Source organism: Priapulus caudatus, unplaced genomic scaffold (assembly GCF_000485595.1).
Source record: "Priapulus caudatus unplaced genomic scaffold, Priapulus_caudatus-5.0.1 Scaffold156, whole genome shotgun sequence".
Taxonomy (NCBI): Eukaryota; Metazoa; Priapulida; class Priapulimorpha; order Priapulimorphida; family Priapulidae; genus Priapulus; species Priapulus caudatus.
This window is the reverse complement of record NW_014577217.1, coordinates 583,122-599,630: the sequence shown is the minus strand read 5'-3', so window position 1 is coordinate 599,630 and position 16,509 is coordinate 583,122. Positions and strand designations below refer to the sequence as shown.

Genomic DNA, 16,509 nt, shown 5'->3' with positions numbered 1-16,509 from the left:
CGAGTTCGGGTGTTGTCGTGTAGACGCTACATAATCGCTAACTCGAGTTAACGCTTAACTCGAGTTAGCTTAACTCGAGTTCGGGTGTTGTCGTGTAGACGCTACATAATCGCTAACTCGAGTTAACGCTTAACTCGAGTTAGCTTAACTCGAGTTCGGGTGTTGTCGTGTAGACGCTACATAATCGCTAACTCGAGTTAACGCTTAACTCGAGTTAGCTTAACTCGAGTTAAGGTTCGTCGTGTAGACGCTACATAATCGCTAACTCGAGTTAACGCTTAACTCGAGTTAGCTTAACTCGAGTTAAGGTTCGTCGTGTAGACGAGGCTTATACACATTCAGCTTTCACTCGCTGCGTTTTTCTCTCCTCCCACGTACACATTGGCATCGTGCAAGTACCTGACGATGAATGAAAACGACTGATCCCAGGAGGCGCCACGTTCCTCCCTGCCGGTCAACATGCAACATGCGCAAGATCTGCAGGAATCGGACTCCTCTGATAGCCGATGTTGCAAACACCTGCCCCTTAGACCCAACCACCAAAACCACCAATGAGGCAATCACCACGATTAAATCTGCAACGGGAAAATCACAGAAATGTATTATCAATTTGAATGGAACCTCAAGTCCCAAAAAATAACGCAGGGCATTTTCGCAATTATAACCATTTCTACAACTTATGAACCAACACTGAATATTCGTTGACACATTTTACCATCATAAATATATAAAAGTAACTATAGTAAAGCAGTTTATTTAAAATTGTTACTAATGTGGAGAATTGTAAAATATTCCGTATGCAAACTTTTGTTATAAAAGTGATGATCTCGTCAAAATAGCTAGAAAGCATTCATGCTAAGTAAACAACAATAAATATCATATCCGTTTAATGTAGAGCAGCTGCTGTAGAAATATATAGCAGATAGATGTGTCCCTGTAAATCATACGGCAATAGTGGCCTAATTACATCTATTAATAGTATTGATACCATGAATATCAATATCCTAAATATACAACTCTAGAATTTCACTTATAAATCAATTTGACTCGAGCAAACTAGCAACAATAATATCCGCAGAATACGACCTTAAAAGTGATATAATAAATACGAAAATAATAAATACGACAACTTTAAATGTTGTCAGAATGAGCACAGAAAAACGTAGATCGAACATTGTAGTTCCAATATCTCTTTACAATTTACATGTAGCTTAATATTCTACCATTTGGTAAACTCACCAATGGATTTATTATATAGCACATTTGTGTTAAGCCATCAATCTATTTTACGTCGTCATGTTAGAATTCCATTACATTGTTAATCACAACATACAACACAGTCACCATCAAAATGCATATGAATCCACATAGGTGTAGAAATTGACAACATTATGCCGTTATGCAATATACTATGGCTAGTGGCTATAGCGATCCAGCCCCACAAAATTAAGATAAAACAAAAAGGGTCCTATTGCAGGTGCTATTGGATCCGTATCGTGAAACATTCTGCTGCTACGGCATTACACGACATTTCCTATTCCCCCCTACAATTTACGTTGAAGTTACGAACACCTCACATTTACAATAGCCAGGGTTACTTAAGCTTACTTTTGGTCTGACTCTTACTTAAGCTGCATAAAAGCTGTAACAAGCACAACATTGCCTAGCACACAAGCAACCAGCGCTACACACACTTGCCCATTCCTCCACTGCAAACACCACACACGACCTACATGCTAGACATATTGACGCGTGACGATCACACTCAAGTTATAAAGTTACAAAAACAAACAAAAAAAACAAATAAAACACGAACAGGTCTCTTACCCAGTACGGCTATAGGTTTTTTTGCAAATTTCAACCTCCCTCTTACGCGCATATATTTACTGCGGCATCCAGCCGCCCATAGTCGCACTAGGTACTCCAAACCCAGGAACGATACTAATACAATCTCCTGTAGAAGAATACAAGACAGCATGGTAAGAACGAGAGATTATCAATTAAAAAGCGCTTAGTTTGGTTTACACACCGGGCAGTACTGCTGAGGAACTGCGTTCGGAATACAATCTCAAGCACACACTCAGCCCATTCAGCCATCATGCCATTTCAGCATTGAATTTTTAGGGAATTAAGAGAGTAGGACGCCGGGATGAAGCAGGGTCGACGCGAGCTGACGATCAAAATTAGCGAAATCAGAGACAGACAATGCAGATTTGAATCGATTATCAATCGAATGATTGCAATCGAATTGAAACCGCTGGTTACATGGTTGGAATTACAGGAATATTAACCAGGTAAGTCTTATCTGCTATACCTGTGTGAACCATAATAGTCAGCATTATATATAAGTAATTACATGTTGTACTATCACTATTGTTACGACGCTTGTACATTGGTAGCTTTTCTTTATAAATAGTTAACAGTTGACTGAACGTTATAGTATCCTGATACTATAGTCTTCAGTCCGCTATAGTAGTCCATTGGCTCATTTACCTTAATGTAGCAGGACTGCCCGGTGGAAACCAAATTAAGCGCATTTTGAGTAAAACAACTTACCTATGATACATATCGGTTTTCTGGCAAATTTAATGCGACCCTTCAGATGCATGTATTTGCTTCTACACCCCGAGGACCATATGCGCACTGAGTATTCTACCCCGAAGAATGACACAAGCACTATTTCCTGCAGAGAAATCGTGAGAACTACTGTTATTTTCCACAACAAGGGGAAGAAATCACTGATATCAAGAGCCCATTAACCCCAGAGCGTACAATGCTGAAATAGGAAAACCATGGTGTCGTTTCAGCAAAATTAATAAAGTTTACCTACCTTATTTTGATACTTCTCTACCGGAATATTATGCAGGAGTCATAGCTAGCCAATATAAGATCAACCGCGCTTGTCTCTACGATGTTCCTATGCCGAGATATAAAGCGATAAAAATCGAGTACTTCTAGGTCATCCTAGCGCCATATCACCAGGAGCGTATAATGACAAATATATTTGTCATTATACGCTCCTGATATCACCTATAGCGCGTTCACACGTACCGTAAAACGCAGTTTCGAACGCGTATCTTACGGACTCCGTACGGTACGCGTATAGCGTGACCTTGAGTTAAACAGCGTTCACACGTAGTTTTGGATAATGCTAATTAATGTTAAATGTTAAATGACACATGTTAATTACATATAAAACGGGTTGACAGCATATCAAAAGAACGCCGCAATATAATTTTGCACAAACGTTTTCACTGTATTCCGCTATTTCTGTATACATTCTCTATAGATATAGGCATAAGTCATTTTATACGCATACACTTGCACACATGCGCGGACGCACGCACGTACGCACACACATAAGATGATGTCTCCTGTTTTTCTTCATTCCTCCTCTATTTGCCTCACTACTCGTTCCTCGTTCTCCCGCATCCCACCCTGTATGTTTGTCTCTCCGTTCCTATTTCTCTTCACTCTTCCTTTCCCACTCGTCTCCTATTCTCTCCCCTCCCCTCTCTCTTCTCTCTATTTCACTCACTCCGTTTTTCTCTCTCCTTCACTCACTCCGTTTTTCTCTCTCCTTCCCTTTTTTTCTTTAATTCTTGCTCTGTCTCCCTCCTTTCGTCTTTCTCACTGTCGCTTTCCCACTCCCACTCCGAACAAGATTTATTCACTAGGATAAACGTAAACACATTTGACAGACCTGTATGAGAGATGCTGCAGCTGGAATCTGTCTGTTGAAATGCTTCTGTCTTTGCTTCTGCTGAACTTTCAAGGCAAACCCAGATCCTAGAATTCCCTACAGCATGAGCAAGGAAACTGGGAATTTATTATAGGAAAATATGTTTGCAACGAAATGTTCGAGACACCGGGTAAAGGCTGAAAGAGAACACAGACATACGTTTCTGCCTAGCTATAGAAATTCCTATTCGCCAGATAAATTACCAACAAGCTGATCGCCAATGGTAATAAAGATATATTAAATGCTGCAAGGACAAAGGAAGTCCTGCCAAGACTGAATTTGCGCACACACACACACACGCGCGCGCACGCACACACACACGCGCGCACGCACGTACACGCACATGCACATGCACACGCACACATCTTGAGTATTAATTATAGCCCCGCGTAGCGAGCATTCCAAGAGGCATGGGTCTTTTTCGTCAGAAGGTGGACCTTTGGAGCCAGCCAACTTAGTCAGTGTACTGCATGAACGCAACAATGCCACAGATTCACCCTATAAATACCTTCAGAATCTTTTACTTTTGAATAAACTATGTGTACAATGATGTACAACCCCGACGAGGTCAAAGCACGTATAATCAGTGCATTGCGGAACACATAAACATGTTCAGAAGTCTTTGTCACCCTCATATGAAATAAAGCCAAGCATGAAAAACTCCCTAGAACTGACAGTAGCTTCTACCGTAAGTCATAGTATGATGTTTGGGTGCAGTTTGTCTGGGTATAGTTTCATTGAATGGAGTATGGTGATGATGTTGACAGCCTCTTCTAGATCTACATGATACGTGTCATAGTGCGTTTGTATCATGGCGAGAGCAGAGAGCCTCTCCTCACTCAATGATGATCTCATCATACTATTTTGTCAATGTTTAGACCTGCATCATACGCAGCATATCTGAGAAGGTGAAATTGCTAATAGGGATGAGTTTATGTAGCCTGGCATTATATATTCTATATCTACACACAGTACGCCTGGTATTTTGCCATTTGATAACGTTATACATAATGCTATATTATTATATTTCTATCTCGGACTCGTACTTTTCTTTTTGTTTTTTTGAACATGTGCGCTATAAGATATGGTTGCAGCAGCTCCTTGATGTATTACCATCAAGAGCGAATAATACCTCGCTAATATAATAGGTATTATTAAGAATACGCAATAATGATAATAATAATAGGCATTATTAGTTCTTGATATGACTAGATTGCCTGCATACTGGCAGACTGCCAAATCGTTTCGATTGGAAATCACGCGGCTGCTTGACTAAAGACAATAGTAGGCCTATAGGAGTTTCGTCACACGGGTCGTCCCTGACAGCTAGCTATAAGCAAACGAAATCCTAACTAGTAGGCCTATATCTCTCTCCATTTTTTTGCTTAGACCTCTTAATTCGGTATGTACAACAAATGCGTATGCATTATTTAGTTCACTGAAGAAAATGGTAATTATGAATAGTTTATAACACGTTTAGATGGATAATTGGAAAAATAACTGCCGTGAAAAATCGGACCACTATCTGATAAACAGGAAGGTCGTTCGACCCCTCCGACATCGGACCCATCCCCTATAGCTACGGGCCTGGGGCGCGTTTCACAAAGCTCCGTTAAAGTTCTCCGCTAAGTTCTCCGTTCGCTCTTTAGCGAACGGAGGCAAAACGGAGAACTTAGCGAACGGACAACTCCTGTTTCACGAACGCTCCGCTATGCCTCCGCTAAATAGCGGAGGACAGCAGGCAGTCAGCTGGCAGATAACTACAAACATGTGTTGCAGTTGCTAGGTTACGTTCTATCATATACATAAGAAACGGCGCTGTGACAGAGATAGCTCTAGAACTAACGTACGCTACAGTAAAAACCCGCGTATAAGAACATAGATTTTTCCAAGTTAGCCTCAACATGTTCTTATATAAATGGTGCTTACTGAAAAATTAGGCTCAAAAGGTTCTTAAATAGTTCTTAATTGTTTCTACTTTTAATATGTACTAGCTGAAACCCGCTGTGCGTGCGTGCGTGTGTGCGTGTGCAGCTACACGTGTGTGCATGTGTGCGTGCGTGCGTACGTGCGTGTGTGTGCAGGTACACGTGTGTGCATGTGTGCGTGCGTGCGTACGTGCGTGTGTGTGCAGGTACACGTGCGTGCGCACGTACACGTGCGTGCGTGTGCACGTACACGTGCGTGCATGAGTGTGTGCGTGCGTGTGAACGTACACGTGCGTGCGTGCGTGTGTACGTACACGTGCGTGCGTATGTACGTACACGTGCGTGCGTGCGTGCGTGCGTGTGCTTGTATCTAACAATACCACGCATCTGCTTGCTGCCAACCGTTAAACTGCGCATGTGCGCATATGACGTCAATGTTTATAAACATGAAACATCGCTATACAGTGGTTTTTTGTTGGTGTCTAGACGCGCTAAGTTAATAGGCAAAGACGTTTTTCACACGGTTCTGCGCAGGTGTGAAATCTGGCAATAAACCTATACGTTAAACCTTACTATATCATAACAAAATTTAAACATGCTAAAATTGTAAACATGCTTCGCAAGTAGTGGAAATCAAACATGTCCGTAAAAACATGTATGAATCGCTCATATCAGAGCCAGACTGGTGACCCCGATTGATATTTCGTACATCAACGCGGAATATGTCATTACCTATCACAAGGTGGCAGCACCTAGCGGTCCAGCCACCAACCATATATAATTTCAGTAACCGCCGTGAGAAAGTAACCACGTGTGGGCGATTGACAAAATGTCATATAATCCCCATTTCTGTGATCTGTGTTATACACAGACGCAGAAAAACAGGTGGGGCGGAGACAAATACATAGAATTAAGATAGCTTGAATGTAATCGTAGTGTGTCAGGGGCGGATCCAGTATTTTTGAAAAGGGGGTGTCCAGGAAGAAATAAAGGGCACCTTTTCCTGCTTACTTTTTCTGGTGTTTTAAAAAGCTGCCGAAGGCCACTTAGGGGGGGGGGGGTTTAGGGGACCTCCCCAATATTTTTTTTTTTAAATTGGTGCATTCTGAGAGCATCTGAGCAGTAATTTTGATGTATAGAATGCACAAATGTATCAGATCCGGTCCCCCGGACGCCTGCGGACCCCTCTTTGCCCATTTCTAGGTTTTTATAACGAATTTACATATATATAAGTAAATCTTTATCAGAAAAACTAGCGTTAAACAAGATTTTTTTATGGAGACAATATAAGAGAAGTGTCTGTGTGTGTGTGACTGTGTGTGTGTGTGTGTGTGTGTGTGTGTGTGTGTGTGTGTGTGTGTGTGTGCGCGCGCGCGCGTGCGTGCGTGTATGCTTCTTCTATTTTTTGTGGTATAAAGGGGGGGTCCGGACCCCCTCGACCCCCCCTCTGGATCCGCCCCTGCTGTGTAGTGAGAAATGCCCTGCAGGGGAAGCGTTCTCATACTCAGTCTAGATAGCTGTTAAGTCTGCTCAGTCGCTAATGGGACGAGAATTATCAAGAACTAATAATACCTATTAGTATCATCGCCCGAGTGATTATAGGAAATCCTGCGCGCTGATTGGTCGAGACCTAGGTGATTATTTTTCGATAATCACCTCTAGGATTTACATTGTAGTGGCGCCAAAAATGGCGGCTAGATTTGTAAATGTTACGGAAGCCGAAATTGACAAATTTAAAGAAAATGCTGTCCCTAAAAGTACCAAAGATGTAAAGTACTCGGGCAATGATACTAAAACAATTATTCGCCTCAGGCTCGGTGAATCTTGTTGAATAATTGTTAAATAATAAGGTAATATTATTAGCACTTGGAATTATTAATCTAAAAATAAGATTTGTAAACAGGCTAATCGGATAAATATGAAAGGAATTAATAATCCAATGTGACATTTGTTTGAACACATCTGCTAATGTACCACAACGGAATCAGAGAAATATTTAAAAAACTTGGGAGTAGCGTCAGGTTACTGGAAAATCATGGTTAGTGGAAAATTATCATCAACCTCTTTCAGTTTTACTTCTATCTCTATTAATTTATTTCCATGTTTTGCACTCTTAAGATTTAACATTCTTGCAGCAACTATAGTCCGCTACAGGAGTGTTTTGTAATTACATGATAACATGAATAACACAACTGTGGCTATGTCACATACATAATCAACTAAGATAATGAATGCACTACATATAATATGACAGAATATTGTAAAGCAAATGTTTCATGAAGTAGTCAGCAGCTCTACAACCCTATAACACGATACTGCATAAAAAGCAGAAGTAATAAATCAGAATAAAAATAAAACTCTATTCAAGTAGGCCTACTTCTGATGAAATCATATATGAAAGAATGATGTTGCTTTAGATCGATTAGCCAATTTCACACCTGGAAGAACGTAACAATAAACAACTGCAAATGAACATACCATCCAGAATAGAGATTTCTGTGCAAAATTTTCGTATTGGTCTATCGTTGAAAGAACACTGAATATAAGGCATATGAGTACCATCATGAATCTGCAAGAGAGAAAACAGCAGTGTTACAGGTGGAGTAATATAGTTAGAGACCTACAATAAAGATTACACTTGAGATAAACATATTTTATTTACTAACTATACGCACACCAGCACACTCCACGCACGCATGCCCGCACGCGAGCACGCACGCGGGCACGAACACACAGGAAAGACATGCACGCACGTGTCCACGCACACATTTGCCGGTGCGCGCACATACATTACACCGCTATAATAGATATCAACTGCGCAATATTACTATTATATTATTATTATTATATATTTATTATTATATTATTATTATATATTATTAGAACTCTGTGCCGCTCCCACCAAGCGATGTACGTGCACGTATTGCTGAGGATATTTGCAACAATACCCATACCCCACAGTTATTAATTACGCGTTCTGTGTAAGGAATAGTAGATATATATATTATATATATATATATATATATATATATATATATATATATATATAATAGCATTCTGACCGACGTCTTTGTCAGGTGGGGTGCCTTTCCCTACTGATTCTACAGTTACCATTTTGTTTGCTCGCAGTTTCGCCGACAGACAGGTTTGGCAAAACCCATCTAATCTTAATCACTTTTAGAAAGCAATGGCATACTACACTGACGTCACTGTTTAGTGATAAAAACACACACGACCAGTGAACCTTGAGCCAATCTCGCGCGAGTGAAGCAAAATTTAATAATGTAAAACATGTAAACTGATTACAATCGATCCCGCAAGAATATCGAAAATTAAGACCGCTTGTCAATCAAATCAGGATTACGGGAGTGGATCTCTTCATTTATGTTAATCCGAAAATACACACGTGATTTTATGTCATGGATCTACGTTTCAAAGAGTCTTAGATATGGGAAGTCAAGAGGAATTTGCTAGCGCACACATTTTCGCCTGAAAGGTGTGGTTTTCGCAGCCGTTGCCATCCACCTGCCCATTAGCCGTTTATCATGCTTCGAAGCAACGACGAAAGATCTGATAGATTTTGCTAATCTTGCGAATACGGAGGTTGAGCTTAGTACACGAAATACAAGCTGTACTTCGGCTATTTAAAACGAATACCGGATAGTTACTACTTGCCAGTAGCGCTTAACGTGCGTGCCTAAAGTGAGAGAGCTATTTACAAGCCGAGACAGTGCATGACACCAGCAAGGATGTATCATTTTCCAGCCTGTTCTGCTAGCTTCTATGACAAATACGACATACGCATATACGCTCTCCTATGACACTATTTGTCATAGGAAGATTCTTCCTATGACAAATATTGTTGTATGTATTGTGCGCATCATAGGAGTTTAGGAGCGCTAACATGAACGCAAGCAGTGAATTTCAGCTGTAAAGCGGAACAAAGTTGACTCGCCAATATTTGGCATAGGAAGAATCTTCCTATGACAAATAGTGTCATAGGAGAGCGTATATATGCGTATGTCGTATTTGTCATAGATGCTAGCAGAACATGTTGCATCTTCGCATGCAGCGAGAGGCTCCTCAGAGGTGACACTTTAGAGCTGCTTGCGCTTGAAAACATTAGCGCCTGTCTATTTTTATGTCGCCGTAGGGAGCATAAATGATGCACTACGAAATCCTTTACGGGTACTTCTGTCAGCGTTAGATAATATATAATTATAGGAGTAGCGCGGGAATTCAAGTTTACAAACAATTTCAGATTTTCAGATTTTGACTGATAATGCTTACGTCCAGGAAGCACATTACGAGTAGCAACACAAAAGCAACATTTTGCAAACAATGAAACTGAAATTACAAGGTATAGTTATTACAACTTTATATGGTTAACGGAAACGCTAAAATGCGTGATGATAATTACTCTAATGCCGGCTGCATTTTGCTGAGCTATTTATGAGATGAGTATATCGCGGTCTCGTGGGATGCATCCATCGAAATGCCGTTTTCGGTATAGAGCTGCTTTTACAGACGCACAGAGGGTTATGTCTCGTCGTTACGATCCTGCATTTACGCTACAACAAATTCCCACGTTGTCGGTAAAGAGAATCATTAATGGCACCTATAGTCAAGATGTCATTTACGGATCATTTGCAAACGTGTGCGATGGGTTTCCGAACACAGTGAATGCTCTCGATATGAGATTGGCCGGTCGCACAACGTAACTATGATAGCTGCATCACAATGTTGGCTAAACTCTCCGACGGCAGCGGTATTATAGTGGTGTATCGCTATTCGTAATGTAACCCGCAAGTGCTTCGCGGGTGTGCCGTTAAAATTCCATGCAAATACCTAGTGAACAAACGTCTGTTTTAAAGACGCGTACGCGTTGCCAAACAAAAATTTCGTCTAAAATTAACGTTCACGCGTTGTACGCTTGCACTTCCCTTCAAGGTTTCGTCTAGAAAGTATAACTATTGGAATGAATGCTATCCATGCAATTTAATTTTTGCCGTTCCTTGAGAGGTCGTGTCGTCTCCAATAACTGCACGCGCGCGTGTGTGTGTGTATGTGTGCGTGCGTGCGTGTGCGTGTGCGTGCACGTGTTTGCGTGTGTACACAGATTACCGGCATCTCACAAACCTCTGTGAAATTCGATTTTTGAGTTGGTATTTACTTTGAGGTAGAACTGGCATGCTACTGACTTGTACAGTTTCCATTTCAATGGTAACAATCATGTATAGTAAAGTTTAATATATACGGGGTATCGACTATGATTTGTTGCAAAGGTTTACGAAGGAATTCATCTTTAAGCAGAATCATACAGTGGTACAATAAAGAATTATAATAATGACCAATTACGCTATTAGTTAATTGCGGAAGCACCGGATGATCACATTTGAAATATTGTTATTCCGGTTCTGCTTATACTGTTGACACCACCCCTTGTCGCAAATTACTTAATAGCAATAAATGTAGCCTATGCAATTTCCCACCACTATTCAGTGACTGATGCCAGGTATGAAAATATCAGAAGTATGATAACTCTACGTCCGGTATAAATTATACCCGCTTGCGCAATTCGTTAATCTTCATTAAATTGTCCCTACGAGTGCTTTACTACTTTAAGCCACGTACAGCTGTTGTTATACCTATAGTTACGATTCCGCAGAAATTGATGGTTGCTAGAAACCTGGACGGGCGGATGCAATCGGAATCAGCACTATTTACCTAATACATCTAGCGTAACAGTCCGTGATTCTCGGTAAATACAGAATCATATATTATCACGCCGCCACCATTTCAAAATTACAAAATAGCACTAACACTCTCTCCCTCTTGCAGGTGGCCCCACTCTCCCCCTCCTCTTCTATATAATCAATTAATCATAGGTATACGAACGGTCATATATGTAGGCCTTGGTGATAATGGATGTTTCTCGAATGGAAAGATAGAAGTTCCTCCATTTTTAGACCGTGGCGGTTAAGAATAACGTTCGATCGAACTGAATATCATTGAATTTAGTCAGCCTATAATTAAGGACATCTACAGCTCATCTCGTCAAACAGAACAGCACACACATCTAATCAATGACTGTGTAAAAAAAAATCGAAAACGTACAGAGTGTAACCTAGAGTTACACAAATCTGTTCAATACGCTGGTATTCTACAGTAAAATGTCTACATTATTGAGTACCAAGTTGGTACGTAAATCAGATGTCGCTGAAATTACTTTTACCGTTGCTACAGCGTAAGGGATGCACACACTCACACGCACGCGCGCACACACACACGTACACGCACGCATACATGTACTTATGCGTTACACTTGTGGTGATATGCGTTCACAAGCACTAGCGTAGTGATACGCCACAATATAGTGCGAGGCGTAAACCGGTGATCACATGGGCTGGAAAGCATTCCATGTATAGCCATCTTTGAATGCTAATAAAGAGCTTGACACCGCTCCATGGAAATGCCTGTCTTTGGCTTATAATAGCTATACCAATACTATTACAACACTGTATATAGGAGGCTGCGTTTATGTGATAGAACGAAGTAACGTAAAATGGTAAAACTAGTAACCTAGCTTTAAAGATTTACGGCGTTATTATGTACGCCTAAAATATTCGTACTCGGAGGGGGGTGCGAGAAACCAAATGGTTTTCTTGGTGATATCCTTGTAATACAACCTAAATGAACCAGATCGTGCGATTTCACGGGCTCGCTACAACAACAGCAAAACAGGCTTTCCATGCATTTCGATGATGATTCCTGTTTTGTTGTTCCTGAAATGTAAAACGTACTAAACGTCAAATTCCAAGTTAAAATGTTTCTGTTCTCCTAGTTGGCCTGACGATTAACTGCCAGCAGTATCTAGGTCAACTACATAAGAACCAATCCTGCATGCATCTATCCAACATGCGCAGTATGGGGACCTGTCTCTTTATAGATGCCTTTGCAACTCTGATCGATGGAACGATAGACATAATGATGTAAAATTGTCACAGTTGCCTACGTGGAGCTGGAATTATCATGAGATAGAGCGATGCAAGACGTTCCGGGAACAACAATTGAGGCGCGCACTAAGCTATGTCCTTGTGCTTGTTATGCTAGTGTAAAACCACAATTATACAATAAAAAGGTCACCATTTCATCGCTGATATTTTCGCAATAGTACGTAATCATAGGATCGCATCGTTAGTTATGCATCATTATCGAAAGAAGGTTATACCTTGGCTTTCTTAAATGAAAAACACTCATGGAAATACACTTTTCAGTCAAGAGGAAGAAGAGAGTAATACCATCTGTAGCAACTGCGTAGAACCTACCGCTTCTCACATTTATTGACTCCAAGAACATATGTCAGCATAAATTGGCTGATTGGCTGATTGGGTGAATAAATTAACAGTCGTATAATCCACGTTCCAACGCGCACATATTTAATTATTCAAAGAAAAGACGGTGACAGAGCGATAAACCCTCTAATCGTTTATCGTTATATTAGACTTCATGTTCAGCAGCACAGGCTGACCAATGATATTCCGGCACTCTTGGGACCAGAGCCAAGACGGACCAGTGGGCTCACCGGACCATCAGAAGTCTATGCTAAATATGCTAACCTCAGATACCGCCTATACATTAGCTATAGGCCTATATATACACCTCACGCTAACTCAATATCAGAGAACGCATCACAATCGAACATACTCGATGCATATCGTATCGCGATGCCGATGACTATACATCGTACTATAAATATCTCTGTTGTACGTCATGAATATCTGGTCTACTAATTCATTATCTAGGAGGAGCTTGTGATTGATCTATACATGTGCATTATGTATGTAAACGCAGCCAACTTTATGAAAGTTGTAAACGTATAGAGTTCTAAGAACGATAAGATCCTCTCTGCCAAATAGCGTGTAGTATAATGGCAACAAATCAACGGGGATTGAATCAGAATATTATATCTGTATACTCGGCTTACAAGTGGCTTTCAATGCCAAAACCAACTTACAATCTACAGAATTATTTTTATGCGCACACCACTTGAAGATTACCTGATTTAAAACAGCTATGCATTTTTTATACAATTATCCGAATTTGTTCTACTCTTCGTCTAGTGTCCTGCAAATCCTGTAAATGTTTGGTATTACTTCGGTATCAGATACCTAAAACCAATTGATGTACTGTATATAATTTAATGTATGCATGTTTATTACATTCGTTCCAGACAGTTTCTTAGTTTCCGTTCGTCTCTATATATACAATCACACTATAGACACGCTATCGTGTTAGCTGTGCCATGTGCGAGCCTTACTGTGACAAACGTAGTAACACGGACGCCCAAGCACACGGGAACTATACAATTACTTTCGATGTTGAATGTGGGTAGAGTCCCTTTATAGAGATCTATAAAGGGAAATAAAGGGACGACTATTAAGGGACAATAGACGCAGCAAGACTTTATAGAGATCTATACGGCAACATAGCGAGACCTCAGCAAAGAAATTTATATGCAGCCTGACACTAGCGACCCTAGCGGTAGCTGTAGGATCCTTTTCCACACGAAGTAGTAGGAACGGGGCTGTAAAGCACAGATATGATACTTGATTAAAATACAAATTAAAATCAAAATGCAAATTAATCATACCGTGTGAGGTAATAATTAAACGTAACGATGATCCTCTATCTACTATAATTTTGCAAAAACCATTACCAATAGCAATGACCTCATCACGGGATTGAAATGATAGTCGATATTTCATATTCACAAGGAGACAAACAGCAGGTTACAGTTACATGTCTTGGGAGCAGAGAACAACGAACAAAAATGTCGCCTTCTTGCGTGGCGCCCAAAACAAAGATTGCAGAGCGGCGAGGTGGGGGATCGTAGGGTGTGGAGAGGGAGGCGGAGGAACCATTACAATATTAATTCATCCACTATTTTGCGCAGTTTGCTGTTTTTGCCCCCCTGTTATAAAATCCTGGCTACGCCACTGAGGAGGGACAACCTATTGTCTTTTCGTAAACAGTAAAAACGTTTGAATAAGTATGATTGTCAACCGAGGTACATCGATGTTATAACCAAAAATATGAAATTTATAATAATTGTAATTTTCTCTGAATATGTGATGAATCATTGACCAATTTTTGGAGGAAGCACTGAAATCAGGCACGCTTCAATTTAACACGTTTATTCTTCACACAATTTCATGCGTTCCTATTACCAGGCAAAGTAAACTCACGAAAGGGCGCCACTCTATCGTGCTAACGTACTATACTTGTGAACGGCTGCTATGCACGCACCTGGCTTTCATGCATCAATGTGTGCATACACGGCAGAGCACAGCATTCATGCTGCCGCGGAGTTACGCACAGCGCCGATGATAAAGAATCTTGCAGTAAATTTTCTATCGGGCTCGCGACTGCATTTTTAATGAGATATTTCGTCACGAATCGCTCGCTCGTCACTCGTTAATTGCCACTTTGAACGCGAGATATCACAAAAGCGTTATCAAAATTGCACTCGTGATGGACATTAGCTCTCTGTATAACATCACACATTCACCAGATCATTGCGTTTTTGTGCTGTAATTTTTTACAGTAATAATGGTAAAAGTAGTAATGGTTTTTTACGAGGCTGACCACCAGCCACGTATACTCACCACACGACTCTTTCCGTCGTACGCACGCTTACGACGCATACATACACACATACATAATACATATATATTCTATACATATATATGTATAATAATAACAATAATAATAATAATAATAATAATAATACCGCCTACGCAATTTTAACCAGTGCACGATGCACACTGAAATGTAAATTTTTGCTTTTCACGTTGCCATATATTTGCACGGTACACATAGAATTTTACGTCTATTCGCGATTTAGATATTTATACTTCTGATATCTCACAGTTTGACTGAGAATTTGAATGAGTAACTGTAAACATAACTGGATCTGCAGTTTCCTGTTTTAACACCAGCACAACGTAACGCGCATAACAACCTATCGTCAAAGCATCTTCCAACCTAACGTCAAATAAAATTATACAGGTTCGCATGGCTACATTTATCCTTAGAAGTGAGCATGGCCGAACGATCTGAATGTTTATCTACCGCTGAGCCCGCGGCAAACAAGAAAAGTGAGTACACTTTGAAAAACATGGCGTATAAATGGCTCACTTACGAGATCCTAATTCTGTTTTGCCGTCCAGGGGGTGGAGATAGGGTGCGGGATCGTTCACAACGAGAGGTTAATAGTGTTTTAATAACTCGCTCTAATAACTAAACACTGCAACACATCCTTGGTGAATCAGCTCTACAAAAACGCGACTGTGTGAGGTGGCTTCATCGCGTGTGGGGATTGCATTACCAGCATGTAAACACTCTATAAAACCTCGCGATTGGAATCGCGCGCGAACTAGGAATCGCGGCAACAAAAACAACAACAACAATCAGCGGCCGACACATGCATGCAGTGACATAATTATGTTGACGTCGAAGTAACGTTCCCCGCGCTTGCACCTTTTTGCTTGAAGCCTAGCTACTCGGTGATAGTGGTGCCGTGACCTGTACACGCGCAAGGAGAGGCACCTGAGACCTACACAAGAGGAACCTGAGAAGAACCTATGTTTCACGGAAAGCGCTTGGCTAGGAACGGTCATGTAGATGATATTTACGGCGTTCACGTGCAGAGACACTTCGTCTCACAGCCGCGTCGGGCTATACTAGGGAAATTTGTGCGTGCGTTCATGAGTGTGTGTGTGTGTGTGTGTGTGTGTGTGTGTGTGTGTGTGTGTGTGTGTGTGTGTGTGTGTGTGT

General features: G+C 40.8%; 1 protein-coding gene and 1 long non-coding RNA gene across 2 annotated transcripts in view; one reads left to right on the top strand and one right to left on the bottom strand.

Annotated features, from left to right (window-relative positions):
- The window catches only part of LOC106806379 (potassium voltage-gated channel subfamily KQT member 1-like), a gene marked incomplete in the record, with an annotated part of 101,369 nt that overhangs the window by 6,845 nt on the left and 78,015 nt on the right, over positions 1–16,509 (bottom strand). Inside the window, 3 exon segments of the mRNA XM_014808303.1 lie at positions 400–575; positions 2,557–2,683; positions 8,149–8,239. Of these exon segments, the coding sequence (XP_014663789.1) occupies positions 400–575; positions 2,557–2,683; positions 8,149–8,239 (394 nt within the window).
- On the top strand, positions 12,004–14,734 carry LOC106806380. Its single transcript, XR_001393537.1, has 3 exons — positions 12,004–12,190; positions 14,462–14,467; positions 14,724–14,734. It is a non-coding gene; the product is annotated as an uncharacterized LOC106806380 (long non-coding RNA).